At 31.3% G+C, this 16,187-nt stretch overlaps 1 protein-coding gene across 2 annotated transcripts; it reads right to left on the reverse strand.

The window, feature by feature from the left end:
• Positions 1-4,236: 4,236 nt before the first annotated feature.
• LOC131599722 (uncharacterized) lies at positions 4,237-6,952 on the reverse strand. Of its 2 annotated transcripts, none has more exons than XM_058871992.1 (7): positions 6,821-6,952; positions 6,412-6,469; positions 5,170-5,232; positions 5,008-5,055; positions 4,840-4,902; positions 4,641-4,703; positions 4,237-4,541 (listed from the first exon to the last, which is right to left on the reverse strand). In XM_058871992.1, the coding sequence occupies exons 2-6, from the start codon at positions 6,457-6,459 to the stop codon at positions 4,650-4,652; spliced, it is 276 nt and encodes a 91-aa protein (XP_058727975.1). In that variant the 5' UTR covers positions 6,460-6,469; positions 6,821-6,952; the 3' UTR covers positions 4,237-4,541; positions 4,641-4,649. The 2 variants fall into 2 exon arrangements, with proteins under 2 accessions (XP_058727975.1, XP_058727976.1); XM_058871993.1 differs by lacking the exon at positions 6,821-6,952 and adding an exon at positions 6,585-6,705.
• Between the last annotated feature and the right edge of the window lie 9,235 nt (positions 6,953-16,187).

A 16,187-nucleotide genomic window follows, 5' to 3' on the forward strand; every position in this document is an offset into this window, starting at 1 on the left:
GATCACTAGGACAAAACTATTATTTCCTTCTTATCATTGATGATTTTTCAAGAAAAACTTGGGTTTATTTCTTGAATCAGAAAGGAGAAGTATTTACTACTTTCATGCAGTTCAAAGTTGTTATGGAGAAAGAAATTGGTCAAGGGATAAAAGTTATGAGAATGCACCAACAAGGTGAACTCACTTCAGGAGTTTCAATAAATCTGTGAGGAGAATGGAATTAGAAGTCCACTAACAATTCCAAGATCCCTCCAACAAAAATGTGTTGCAAAAAAAAAATCTTTACATGGCTCGAAGCCTGCTCAAAAGTAAGAAATCGTCAAAAGAACTTTGGAGGTGGTGGCGTGTACAATATATTTGTCAAGTTGATATTCAACAAGAATTATATGGGGAAGGACAATGCAAGAAGCATGAATTGGAATAAAGTATGGTATCTCACACATTAGGGTATTTGGGAATGTAGCCCATGTTCGCATTTTAATTGAGAAAAGAATTAAACTTAATGACAAGAGCGATAAATTCATCTTTGTCGATTATAACCAAAGCTCAAAGGGCTACAAGTTGTACAACCCAAACAACAACAAGACTGTAATTAGTCGAGATGTGGTATATGATAAATAAGGGAATATCACTTTAGTACTCAGAAAAAAGGAAAATAGTTATTTTCCAAAATTTGGTTTCTTTTCTTTAATCTTGATTATAGGTAGGTCCTAACGTCAAAATATATTAAAATTTAAGTTTGTATGACTTTGGGTTTTGGTGTTTTTGGTAATTTTTTCTCTATCTCACTCTCAATCAATCATTCTCTCTCATTAAATAACTTATTTTAATTGTTCATTCTTATATCTAAAATATCAAAATCACAAAGTCACAAAAATAGTAAAGTCACTCATTTTCTTAATCAGTAGAGTTTGAAAGTATTGTCGATAGCAAACCATACTTATAAGTGAAGATTGAATCTAAGGCAATAACTTATTACTTTTATAATGAATAAAATAATAGAATTTGACTATGTATCCGTCGAGAATATGCATATAAAAGCAACAAAAAAAGATGAAGTTTTGAATTAAAAAAGAATCACATGCTTCAAAGACGATATACAATATTGTGACAAAAGACTTCAAACGAAAGGAGAGCACCCTAGAACAAAAACTAGAATGGGATGCTATGAGAATTAAATTCAAACCAAAATGATATAGCAGTAAAAGTAGGGGTGTTCGCGGTGCGGTTTTGACGTAAAAAATAATCCGAACCACAAGAGAAAAAAGCGTGCGGTTCAGTTTGGTTCGGTTGACTTTTAGAAATAAAACAAAACCAAACCAAATCAATCCGGTTTGGATTGGTTCGTTTTTTTTATAAAAATTCATACATACATATATAGATGACAACATAACTTTGTATTTAGTCATTTATGCGTTATCAAAGGAGAGATTTGAGAAGACTTAAACTGAAACCTTAATAGTGAGGAAGAGAAAATCATTCGTATCGTAAGGTTAAGGCATAATAGGTTTGAGTTTGGGATGAATATAAGTTAATTGAAGTTTGGGGGATTGTAACATAATGCGGTTTGGGTCAGTTTGATTTTGAACACCCCTACGTAAAAGTAAGGTAAAATGAAAACTATCATGCATTTCAAACAAAAATAAATAAAAATCCTTAATTCTTGTATGATTTTCAAATGGATGTTAAAAGATAAAATAACAAATATATTTTTGATGGATGCACAAAAATAAATGATTATAAATATTTTGGTGATGTCATCACATTCAAAACCAAATAAAAGTTATCAATAGCCATACATAATAATTGTCATAAGTTATTTCATCTAAAAAAACATTCGGTACAAAATCAATAGTAAGACATATAATAATTGTCGTATTTAATTATTTTATATAAATAAAATAAAGATAATGATTAATTTACTATTTAATTGAATTGCTTTTGCCATCCAAAAATGATAGTTACCCAATTTATTGCATATTTTTTATCTATTTTTTAAGGATGACAATGGACAGGGTTTGAATTAGGTATTATAATATCCATCCTCATACCCTCATTGTAAAAAGTTATTCGTACTAAAGTCCAGATATGAATGGGTATCAATCTTTTTATTCGTACTTTGTACTCTATGAGTGCCAAAGTACTTGTATCTGTTACGCGTAGTTCTAGTAAAAATAAATTTATCAATTGAAAAATTGTATCTTTTTATATTTTAGTAAAATTGACAAAAAAAAAATTCAAAGATATTAGTGTAGAATTATAAAATAAACAAACACTTATATTAAAATGTGTAATAATTTGATTTTGATGTATTTCTTAAAGAGATTGACATACATTTTTATATGATTATATAAATTATAAAATATATAAATAAACATTGTGCGCGTATGGGACAGAGTGGGTACTAAGATACGTGTTTCTGCACCCTTACTCGTACTCGTGTCCGTATCTATTTTGCATGTTTTTATCCAACTCGTTGTGTGTGTTTTTTGCGGATGCCCATTGGGTATGGGTACAATTAAGGGGTAGGAATAGATCAGACCAGGAGTGGCCTTGAGCATGGGCTCGCGGGGCGGGAGCCCAGAGACCCATGATTTTAGGGGCACCAAATTCTTTTATCCCTATATATATTAAAAGAGAATTTTCTATTATAAAAATATTTGCTAAATTTTATTTTTTTTTTGAAAATTACTGGCTAACAAATATATAGGGGCACTACAAAGTCAAAATTAATAAAAGAATGTAGAGAATTTGGATTTGTAAATGCTAAGGTTAGTGCTGAAAAGATTGGGAATGAAATGGAGATTGAATGTGTGTTTATTCAAAAACGTTAAATTCATAGAAAACAACACTATGATGAAAATCCATCTCAACCCCCACAATTGAATCTTGAGTCCGCTGAAGAGTCTTTTCAAAATCACTATTTCTTATATATTGTAGATCAAACAATTGACTCACTTGATAGAAGATTTGATCAGTATAGCACATATGAAAATATTCTTGGATTCTTGTTTAGTATTGAAAGGCTTAGATCATTATCTGATAGGAACTTGAAAGCATGTTGTAAACATCTTGAAACTTGTTTAAAACATGACGATTCTCTTGATCTTGATGGTGAAATTTTGTTTGAAGAATTGAAAGTTTTCGAGAAGTTTTAACAGTTGAATCAAATCAAGCTATATGATATTGAGTTCTTTAAAGACTTTTAATTGTTTTCCTAATGCATTCATAGCTTATAGAATAATATTAACTATTCATATCAGTGTTGCATATGCTGAGAAGAAGAAGAAAAAGAAGTGTCTTTATAGTGGTTTATGTTTTGATGTAGTATAAACATTTATTTAAAAATCCATACTTGTATTCTTTTTGCACAATGTCAAATAAAAATGTGTTTTTTATTAAATTATTTCTTTTTCCTTATGTATTTATTGTTAAAAATTTTTATAGGGGCACCACTCTTTTGATTCGTCCAAGGCACCCAAATTCAAAGGACCGGCCCTGGATCAGACCAACTAACTGGACTCCACGACATAGTCTACATCGACTTCTTTTAAAATAGAAAAGACCTAAATTTTTTTTAAAGTATATTTAGTTAAATAAAGATAAGCCACATGCCATAAAAAATGTTTTTTAAGTCTATCAGACAGACCTATTTAAATAAATATGAATAAATTTGATATTACTATTATTTTATTATATTTGTATTTTGAATTAAAATATAAAATAAATATTAGTTATCTCAATATCATACGCGATTTTTATAAGTTCTCTCAAACAAATAATATCATAAAATTTATGTTAATTAATAAACTTGAATAAGACAGTGCAAATAAGTATTTAATCTCGTTGATTTTTAATAGTCTATTTAAATATTAGTTGAATTTCTCATTTACCAGTGTTGAAATAAAATAAGTTTTTATATAAGTTAATAGACTAATCAAATTTTTAAAAAGATCAGACTCAAACCCAAAATAAACCCATAATAGACCACATGTCATTTGTTTAGACTCAAAAACAGACTCCGACTTGGCAAACTTAATTTAGCCATCTATTTTCACCCTTTGGTACATAGCTACTATTTCTTTATAAACTTTATTTATTGCTTATTTTGCAAAATGTTTATTATTTAAAAAAAATTAAAAATTGAAAGTGAGATGAGATGTTCTTTTTAAACAAATGTTTTACTACGAAACCTTTTTAAACAAATTTTGCTATTACAAATACGACAACTATTACAAGACTAACAAAATAATACTAGTATTTACATAAACACTCAACAATTATTTTCTTCATGAGATGAGATATTGAAATTGGATCCACCACATTTCAAATCCCAACCCCCACGTTATGTCAAATATAGTTGAAAATTCCTTGAAAGCAAAAAGGAACTAAAATGGATTTTTATTCAAGTTCTAATAATCAAAAGCATGAAATGAATTAATGGTAATATACATCACAATCAAACCAGCTAAAACATCGTGACATTATAAAATTGATTCATCATGAGCAAATCCTTGTGCCAATTATTCAACCTAATTTCCCTGCATTATCATGGATGGAAAATTAATAAATATTTGTAATCAAAATACATTTTTATTAAATATAAATTACTAGAGCTACATATTTTTAGAGTAACTCACAAATTTATTTCAACCAGATGTGCATGCAGGTCTTCTTGGAGGAAGCTGTTGATGTGGAGTTTTCTGTTTAAAAAAAATAAATAAATATGGATTAATCCATTTATAAATAAATAAATGATAAATAAATAGATAAATAAATAAATATTAACAAATACTTTTTAAAAAAAGTTATAATAATATTTATATAAAAAATATGTACCTGTAGTTTTGGTCGCAGGGTCTCTACTGCTGCTGTAGATTGTTGATTCACTCCAGCACCTTGCTGTAAAGATTAATTTCAAATAAATAATCATTTTAAAAAAATGAATATTTTTTGCTATATGTTTTAATATATAATGTCAAACATAAATTATAAATTAAAATATACCTTGCATAATGCCCAGTCTGCTGAATCAAAAAATGCCCTTTCATTATCCTTTTTAGCACACAAAAATAAATGATTAGATTAAGTTGGAATTTTTAACAAGAAAGTAAAATAGATAATTATTATTCTATAAAAATATAGTTGTTTTTATGACTATGGACTTACTTTGGATATCAAAGGCTTTTTCTTTGGGACAAGCCCACCATACTTCTTGCCCGCAGATGTTGACTGATTAAAAAAAAATATTTCAAACATAAAGAAATAAAAAAGGAACCTATTTTAATTATTTATATTATAAATTTATGGCCAAAGTTAACCTAATTTATAATTAAAAAAACATTTGACTAATTCCAAAGTTAACCTAATTTGAACCAAACTACTTTGAATTTCTTCAAATCAAATTTAAAAGAATATGTCACATAAAACTATAATACTACAACCAAGAAAGAAAAAAACCATAGTGAGAATATTCTAGAAGATCCAATTTTTTGTTTGTTGAACAAAAAAGCAAGAAGTAATTATTGGCATGGGAATCTCATGTTTGGGAGAAATAAGGTTCACATGAATTGCTTGACAGCCCAAAAGCCAGTTAGGCTTATTTTGTTTTTGCATATTGATTTTTGTTTTGTTAACTTTGTTGTGACATCCTCCTAAGGTAGGGTTCCCAAAAAATCTTCTAACCGACAATTTATTTTTCTCACCAAAAATATCTTCAATTTAAAATCTCTAAAATAGTTTCAAAATTAGTTAACACAACAATATTTTTGTGTTATAATATAAATATCTTTTGCGCGTAATTGCATGTATGACATCTGGCAGCAAAATTTCTATTAAGAGATTAACGATATCACATTTGACAACAAAATTTCTGATAAAAAATGAAATTGAAAGAGATTTTTATCATCTTATACAAATATTTTTTACTAAATTAACATAATATTGACTAAATATATGTATTTTAGACACAATAAAAAAGTACTAGGTACATGGTACCAACATTATGAAAATATAGTACATTGGTACAAGAAATGTACACACAATTGGAATTTAAAACGTGCACTTATGTTTTTTCCTTTAAATTTTGGTTTCTAGACAAAAGACAAATACAAATTGAAATTCAAGAATTAGATTTTAGATTCAAATTCAGATAAAAATCTTCAAATGATATAGTAATCAAACTCTCATAGTTCAACATTATTATTAATCAAAATTCAAACATTAATTCATCATATTCTAGAACACTAATATTTTTCACCTAAACTTACTACGTTCAAATATTTTTTATCAGTAGTATATTTAATAATTTATATGTATAAGTTAAAGAAATAAAAATTTTAAAAATTTTTATATATGTATTGTAAGATGAATAATTAAAAAAAAATAAAAGGTTGAGGTAAGATTATGCACCTCAACGTCATTGGCAACGAAATAGTCTTCTCTGTTACACTCTGCCATCTCTATTTACCTATTCAACAAAATCAAATTGATATATATCATACACAGATCAAAAACATTCCGTTGAAAACAAAAATAAATAAATAAATATTCCAATTAATAAAAAAGTAAGAAAAAACTCTTACACAAATCAAGATAGTAAAAGATAAGGTTAGAGAAGAGAGAGAGAGCAGAGGATATAGAAACAGAGAAATCTCCAAAACTAAGCAAAGAGAAATTTCTGTGTAAAATGGTGTAGAACATATCCAATTTTTATAGCATAAGTGATGATAATAATAATATATAGAAAATAAAATGTAAAATAAAATGAATAATAAAATGAAAAATAGTGATTAAAGAAAAGTATGATGTTGATAATTACCTTGTGGTGAGAGCAAGGTAGAGATGCAAGAGAAGAGAGAAATTATAGAGAGAGAGATAAAAAGTAGAGACAATGAAGAGAGGTTTGAGTGAGAAAGTTAAATAAGAATATGCTAACATCTTATATTCTTACATTTATAATATAATAATAATAATATTAAATTTATGAGGGTAGGAAAGAAACTACCAAATGGCATAACAATAATGATATAATAATAGGAATAATTTAAATTTTGATTTTATAATTTATTTATCAAATGTCCAATTGCATAAGTTTTCTATGTGGATGGATAGGTAGATAAGACGTTTTGATTTTTTGGATTTTGTTGAGATATTTTTATGGTTGGTTTAGTATAATTTTTTAATTTTGAGATTTCTTCCATAATAAATATAATTATTAATTAAGTATATGAAGTTATTTAATTAAGTATAAACCATATTGAATTAATTTATTATTAATTTACTATGTTTTGTTTTTCAAGGTTCAAAGTTTAATACGGTCAAGAAATAAGACTAAAAACATTAAAATCGATGAATGGGTAAAGGGTAAGAATTTGAATTTTTGAACAAGTGGTGAAAACTTAATATAAATTTGTTAATCCAAGAAAAAGAAAAAGAGATTAATTAATAAGTATTGGATGTCTTAGTTTATGCCGTTAAGATATCACTATCTATTGGTCCATTTCATACCCTCAACGTACAATTTTATCACGTTATAATCATAAACCTTACCGACAATTCCTTGTTTAAATTTTTACCCATGTTTATTGTCCATCAATTATTTATTTATCTTTGTTTTTTATTGATAATGTAAATGAGTTTAACTATTTGAGAATAAGTCGATTTCAATGTTTTAAATGTTTCTTGTTTATTTAATTTTATGAATAAATTTAAATTTAAGGAAAGATAGATATTTCGTACACGAATCGGAAATATGTGTAGATGGAAAGGATTTGACTTCCGATGTGGTGAAGTGAATTTTTGGTGTAACAAAATTAAGAGTAGACCTTCAAGATTAACGCTATAATAAATCAATGAATAAATGAAAAAATAATCTGAATGTGTGAATGAAAGAATACATGGAATGATGTGTGTTGGACTTTATTAAGGAGAGTGACAAAGATGAGAGGAGTTTTAATGCCAGATGTCTATTACCATAAAGTCCAATGGAAATATGAGTTTGTCTATTTTGACCAAGACATCTTTAGCTATTTCTACCAGTTTCTTAATTGACTTATCCACCATTTGTAACTACATCATTGTTGGTTCTAATTTGAAATCACTAGTTTTCTATTTCTATTATGGTATCACTTTTACACTGGCGGCACCTGAGCGCCAATGAGTGCATTGCCAACTTTTACATCACATATGGTGACAGGTAATGTGATTTTACTCGGATCTTCTTCCTTATTCCTGATAGTTCTTGTGGAATGACTATGGGACAACTTTCTCCTTTCTCTTGTTTTTCTATTCCATGACCTTGTTAACAATTTTTTTAACTTTTACCTTACCAACAACATTTAAATGTTTCTTTAGGTTGGTTTGTGTATTGGCTTTGAAAGCTCCACTTGATTGATCGACTATTTGTTTTGCTAAGTGACTTATTTGTGTTTCCAAATTCTTAATAGAACTTATGTATTCTTTTGATTAGCCATCAAATTTTGCATTAATTGGTTCAATTGTGTCATCCAATTTTGATAGCTTATCTTGTTGAAAAGGCGCTTAAGTATAGTTCTGATATAGTTGTCGATTGGACATACCTTCTTCTGATCTCCATCATTGCTTGTAATTATTTCCCGCTAAAAATTATTATTCTATTATTGTCATGGCAGTTGTTGATTGTTGACATAATTGACTTCTTCCTTGGTTGGTGGACAAAATCCATTCGGATGATCTCCGCTACATAATTTACAATATGCAATCTTCTTGTGCTTAGGAATTGTATGCATCTCTTTTAGTTGTCGAGGTATCTTGGATAATTGTTTTGCAAGCACATACACTATCTGGGTTAACACATTATTTTGGACCAAAATTACATCATTGGTATTCAACTTTATGGGTTCACTCTTCTTTTGTGTTGGACCAGTGTTGTTTTTTCCTTGATGGTCACTTAGTGCCATTCTCTCGATGATTGTATTTACGTCCTCAACACTCTTAGACATGAGAAAACCACCAGCGATAGCATATAACCACAACTTGGTTGTTGTTGTAATCCATTTATGAATATGTGTAACTGTGTGATGTCATGAAAATCGTGATTCAGACATCTTCATAGCATGGATTTGTATCGCTCCCAAGCTTCACATAAAGTCTCTGATGCACCTTTGAAAAACACAATTATGGTAGTCTTTGGTACCATGAATTTGTTATATGGGAAAATAAGTTTAGAAACTTTTCCTCTAATGAATTCCAATTGTTCATCACTTGTCTTGGTTGATCCAAATACCATTATTTTGTTTTTCCAATTAATGAATGGGGGAATAATCTCATGACTAGTGTCTCTTCTTCTTCTTCGGCTGCACCAAGAGTTCTAGATAAATCGTTAAATTTAGTGAGATGCGTATATGGATCTTCATGGTCTAACTATGTGAAAAGATTAGTGTAATGATATATTTGTACAACTCCTAGTAAGGGCGAGAGTGTGGTAACCCTCGGGAGGGGCAATATCTATATGTATCCCCCCATTAGGAATCATCTCGGCCTGAGTGAACTACCTACTCGCCATATCATAGAAACGTGAAAGACGATCCTCGAATATAAGGAAGTTAGGGTTAATTGATTACCCCACGTTCTCCTAAGAAATAGGGATACCACGCACAACTGTACATTTTGACAAGTACAATGGCGCCCACCGTAGGGACCTGATAAAACTAACTTGGGTCCGACCTCTTTCACTATCGTCATTTCCATCTTTCCTCGAGGATGGCATTAAAAACTATAAATTCTAGGGTCATCACCATATATAGCAAAAGGTTTCACCGGGGGAGGAAGTTTGATGCCTCCACAAGTGCACGGAAATAACGAAGTAATATAAAATATTGTCGAAACCACAGAGACCAATGTCAAACTACTATAATCTATTGTCGTTGTGTAAAACTAAGGCTAATGAAGGATTGATTAAGGGGAAACTAAGACTAAAAATGAAATAAAATAAAGATTAAGATAAGTATAAGAAAAGAGAGACTGGAATGTGGATTCCGCGTACTTCAGGAACTCTGTAATTTGTTTGCTTACATTGAAGTTAGAAAGATGTTAAGTAAAAAACATTAATTTAAAAGACTTTATCTCTGAGTGCTATCAGTGTGGTGTTGAAGGTCGTCGTGCTTCTGAGTGCACAAATTGTGGGGTGAAATGCTTCAAGTATGGAAATATAGGTCACAAGGCTAATGAGTGTAAAGAAAGTTCGAATGTGACTTGCTACAACTGTGGTGAGCAAGGGAACATTAGTATCAAGTGTGACAAGTCGAAGAAGGAGCAAGGTAAAGGGAAAGTGTTTGATCTATCTAGTTATGCGACAACTACTAAGGATAAACTTATCTGAGGTATGTACTTTATTAATGGTATCCACTTGATTGCTATTATTGATACTGGCGCGACACATTCTTTCATTTCTTTAGATTGCGCTATGAGATTGAATCTTGTGTTATCTAATATACGTGGAAGTATGGTTATTGATACTCCTGCTATGGGTTCAGTGACTACTACGTATGTTTATTTGAATTTTCCAATAAGTATTTTTGGTAGAGATATTGGGATTTATCTAGTGTGTCTTCCCTTAGATCAACTTGATGTTATCCTTAGGATGAACTGGTTGGATTATAATTATGTTTATATCAACTATTTTGATAAGACGATTATCTTTCCTGAAATGGGTGTTAAGGAAGATTTGTTTTTGTCTGCCAATCAAGTGGATGAATATGTGCAAGATGGTGTTGTGTTGTTTATGTTGATGGCAACTTTGGGTATAAGTGAGAAATGAATAATTGGTGACTTGCCAATAGTTCGTGATTTTCCGAAGGTATTTCCTGAAGATGTAAGTGATTTACCGCCAGAACGTGAGGCAGAGTTTACGATCGACTTAGTTCCTGGAACGAGTCTGATATCAATGGCTCCATATCGGATATAAACATATGAGTTGAAAGAGTTGGAGAGTCAAATTGAGAATTTGCTTGAGAAGAGGTTTATTCGTATGAGTGTGTCACTGTGAGGTGAACCTCTTTTGTTGGTTAAGAATAAAAAGGTACTATGAGACTTCGTGTGAACTATACACAACTCAACAAAATGACTGTTAAGAAGAAGTATCCACTTCCAAGGATTGATGAATTGATGGATCAGTTGGTTGATGTATGTGTGTTCAGTAAGATTGATTTGAGGTCTGGGTATCATCAGAGTCGTGTGAAGACTGAAGATAGTCAAAAGAATGCTTTTGGGACGAGGTATGTTCATTATAAGTATTCTGTGATGCCTTTCGGTGTGACTAATGTTCCTGGTGTATTTATGGAATACATGAATAGGATTTTTTATTAGTATTTGGACAAGTTTGTTGTTGTGTTTATTGATGATATTTTGATATATTCCAAGAGTGAAGAGGATCATGCTGAGCATTTGAAGATTGTGTTGTCCGTGTAGAAAGAGAAGCAGTTGTATGCTAAGTTTTCTAAGCGCGAGTTTTGGTTGAAGGAAGTGAGTTTTCTTGGTCATGTGATTTGGAGTGATGGTATTGTTGTTGATCCATACAAAATTAAGTTTGTATCTCAATGAAAAGCTCTGAAAGTTGTTGCCGAGATTAGAAGTTTTATTGGTTTAGCAGGTTATTATGGAAAGTTCATTGAAGGATTTTCTAAGTTATCTTTTTCGTTGACGCAGTTGACTAGTAAAGGTCAAATTTTTATTTAGACTTCGCAGTGTGAAGCTGGATTTCAAGAGCTTAAGAAAAGGTTGACGACCGCTCCTATTTTGATTTTGCCTGATTTGGAAGAATCGTTTGTTATGTATTGTGATGCTTCATTGGCGAGCTTAGGAGGTGTGTTGATGCAGAATCGACAAGTGGTAGCTTATGCTTCAAGGAAACTTAAAGTGCATGAGAGGTATTATCCGACGCATGACTTAGAGTTGGTTATTGTTGTGTTTGTGTTAAAACTTTGGAGGTATTGTTTGTTTGGATCGAGATTTGATGTGTTCAATGATCATAAGAGTTTAAAGTATTTGTTCGATCAGAATGAGTTGAATGTGAGGCAAAGATGATGGTTGGAATTCTTGAAGGATTATGATTTTGGTTTGAATTGCCATCCTAGTAAAGCGAATATTGTGGCTGATGCCTTGAGTAGGAAATCTTTGCATACGTCAATGTTAATGATGCGAGAGTTGGATTTTCTTGAGAAATTTAGAGATTTGAGTTTGGTTTGTGAAGATATTTCTTCTAGAGTTAAGCTTTGTATGTTGAAGCTTACTAGTGGCATTCTTGATGAGATTCGAGAAGGGTAGAAATATGATTTGGATTTGGTTGATCGATTCATGTTGATTAATCAAGGTCGAGATGGTGATTTTAGGATTAATGAGAATGATATTATGAGATGTCGTGATAGAGTTTATGTTTCGGATATGTCATATTTGGATATGGATTTTGTGTCAAGTTTCCCTAGGACACCGAATAAGTGTGATGTGATTTGGGTTATTATGGATATACTAACGAAATATGCTCACTTTATTCTGATGAGGATGGATTATTCGATGGAGAAGCTGGCGAAGATGTACATTGAGTGGATTGTTTGTTTGCATGGTATTCCATCTAGTATTGTAACTGATAGGGATCCAAGATTTACTTCAATATTTTTGGAAGGTTTGCAAAGTGCTTTAGGTACTAATAAGTTGCGTTTGAGTTCGACTTATCATCCGCAAACATATGGTCAGACTGAGAGGACGATTTAGTCGCTTGAGGATCTTTTGAGAGCTTGTGTATTGAAACAAGGAGGTGTTTGGGATAGTTATTTGTCTTTGATTGATTTTACTTATAATAATAGTTTCCATTCGAATATTGAAATAGCGCCGTTTGAGGCTTTGTATGGTAGAAGGTGTAAGACGCCTTTGTGTTGGTACAAGTCGGAAGAAAGTGTTGTGGTTGGACCTGAGATATTTCAACAGACTACAGATAATATTAAGATGATTCAGGAGAAGATGAAGGCTTCTCAGAGTCGTCAGAAGAGTTATCATGATAAGAGGAGGAAAGTGTAACACCTAGAAAATCTAAATTGATTATTTAATTAATTTAGCATGAATACATGAAGTATTCGATATGATGTTTTGGTGGTTTATATGATGACTGCATGACTCTGATGATTTATGTGATGTTCTTGTATGTTTGGAAATTATTAGAAATTAAGACGATTTTAGAATAATTAAGATAATTAAGATTATTTAATTAGAGAAGATAGAGTAATATTGGAGTTGGAAGCAGAAAGGGCATATTGGTCTTTAACTAAGAATAAATGAGGGTGGATTTGGAAAACCATAATAAGGATCCCTTTAAATAGAGAAGTTATGGTTTTAGGGGAACATTTTTTGCTATACGTAGAAATTGAAGAGTATCTGAAAGAAGCGTGTGAGGTAGAGATAGGGCTTTGAGGAACACAAAGAGGAACCGGAATCAAGCGATCAATCTAAGGTAAGGGGTGTGAAATCATTGTTATTATAATCGATTTAAGCGGTAGGTAATTGTAGATTATCGGAATTTGATTTTGGTTGTTTGAGATTTTTGAATGTGATGAACCTGTGATGATTCAAGATGATGGTTTGATGATCGATGGTGATTTTGTTAATTAGGTTAATAGATGAATTAAACCTGTAATTAACTGTGAAAAAAATATGAAAACTGTAATTAGAAAATACAAGAAGAAGACTAAGGAGATCGAACTGAGAATTTTAATGGAACAAGTGCGACAGCCGCCACGCCCTGGTTTGGTGGCATGCGCCAACTTCCTAAGAATAAATGGTGGCAGGTGCCACTCCACTAGTGGCAGGTGCCACCTGTTCTTCCTTTCCACTTTTCGGTTACATTTATTTCTTAGCAGTCTCATAACGTTTGATCCATAGCTCTGTTTTAGGTGTCGTTTGAACCGCTGGGTAGCTGACACTATGACCTATACCTCAGTAACATAATATGAGTTATATGATGTAATTTTCCAGTGATGGTTTCGTGAGGAGGGGATAAGTTTTTGTACTGAATACACTTCCTGTTATGAACTGAGATGTTTATTCTATGAGATGATTTAATTGGTGTTCATTCTGTAAAATAGTTTAATTGAAGTTTATTATTATGATAAAATTATGTTGTTTGGACTATAATGGATGTTCCGGTCCAGTGATGGCCTTAATCCTATAGTATAGACTAAGTGCAATTTGTGGTGTGCTCCGATTCCAAGCGGGAATTGATCCTATGGTGAGAATCTTTGGAGAATAACGATGACCAAGTAATCAATGATATTTTTGGTACCACATGCATGAGTCTAGTGAAGTTGCATTTCATTAATGATAGCATTGCACGATATTTGTGTTAAGTGGTGTATTTGAGTGATTTTGTTTGTGAAGTTTAAGTGCGAAGGATTGGCGTTATTGTTGTGTTATATATATATATATATATATATATATATATATATATATATATATTGTGAAATCAAGACTCTTCATCCAATGTATTTTGATGTAGACAAAGTGCAAAAATAAATGATCATGTCAAAAAGTATGGAAAAAGCCTCAAGTGCAAGACTCATCATATTGAAAGCTAGCAATAAAATATTCAAGACTTTTACTTTGAAGACTAGCATGAATCTTAATTGATTGAGGTACAAGCATGCAATTATATTGATATCTTAGTGCTCAAAATTCTCCATATATTCACAAACATGCAATATGGTTGTATATCAAACTCTTTCTGAACTTAAAATCAAACTTTTTTTCATATTCCAGCACAGGAAATCGGTTTCCTTAAAATGAGAAACCGGTTTCCCCTTCGTGTCAGTTACTATTAAGTTTCTGGAAATTCAAATTTTTCCTGAAGAAATCGGTTTCCCTATTTTCAGAAACCGGTTTCCTGAACACAGTTTTGGAATAATAGTTGCAACGTTTCACAGAAACCGGTTCACCCTTTTTCAGAAACCGGTTTCCACGCCTGGCAGAGGCAAAAATAGCTGTTGGAAAATCTTAACGAATTTGTTTTAACATCTCTTAATTGTTGCATTGTTTCATTGTTTTACACACTTTCAAAAGGGTGTTAAGGCACTATATAAACACTATATTTTCATATTTGAATCTCACCTCCTTCATTATAATTTAGGCAAAATACCCTTCTTGGTCCCTTATGTTAACCTCGAGGTTCATTTTGGTCCCTTAACTTCAAAAAGTGTCACATTGGTCCCTTAACTCTTCAAAAGGTGTCATTTTAGTCCTTTTTGCCCCATTAGCGACGAAAAAAAATTCAAAAATCGGTCGCTATTTCCGTCGCTAATATGGCAAAAAGGACTAAAATGACACCTTTTGAAGAGTTAAGGGACCAATATGACACTTTTTGAAGTTAAGGGACCAAAATGAACCCTGAGATTAACATAAGGGACCAAAAAGGGTATTTTGCCTATAATTTACCACCTTTTTGGTCATATATTTTCATACAAGTGTTTCATACTTGAACTTTCATTGAAACTTTTTCTGCACATTGTTCCATACCAATTCAGAAAAGTTTCTCATTCATACATAAACACTCGAGAACTATTATATCATTGTAAATTGTCTTGCTTGAAAGAGAAGATCAATCCTAGTGATTGATATATGTTCACCAACTTTACTACTCAGATATATTTCCAGATTTTGGTTATTATTGACTTGCTATCCAGGATTATTGGAAGCAAGGGTTTTTTATTAGTGAGAGGATTATTCTCATAATCAAGTTAGTAAATCCAAGAGGATTGTTCTTGGTGGTTGAAATCTTTTTGTCCAAGATTGTTGGAAACAAGTGAGTCATTAAGGGAGGATTGCTCTCTTAGTGTACTTAGTGAAAATCCAAGAGAATTGTTCTTGGTGTTTGTGTGAGTCTTGTACAAGTCACAAACAATAGTAAAATCTCTTTCATGTTGAAAAGGGACTAGAGTACTCTCAGACTGTGAGGGGAACCATTATACATCATTGTGTTCTCACTATGCCAAATTTGTCTTTTAGCAGCACCCCTACTAAAGCGCTTTTAGGAAAAAGCGCTGGTATAGGTTTCGCTAAAAACAAAATAAAAAAACACGCAAAAAAAGCGCTCTTAAAGGGGGGGTACGAAAGCGCTTTCAAAAAGCGCTCTTATAGGGGGGGTACGAAAGCGCTTTCAAAAAGCGCTC

Source organism: Vicia villosa, linkage group LG4 (assembly GCF_029867415.1).
Source record: "Vicia villosa cultivar HV-30 ecotype Madison, WI linkage group LG4, Vvil1.0, whole genome shotgun sequence".
Classification (NCBI taxonomy): domain Eukaryota; kingdom Viridiplantae; phylum Streptophyta; class Magnoliopsida; order Fabales; family Fabaceae; genus Vicia; species Vicia villosa.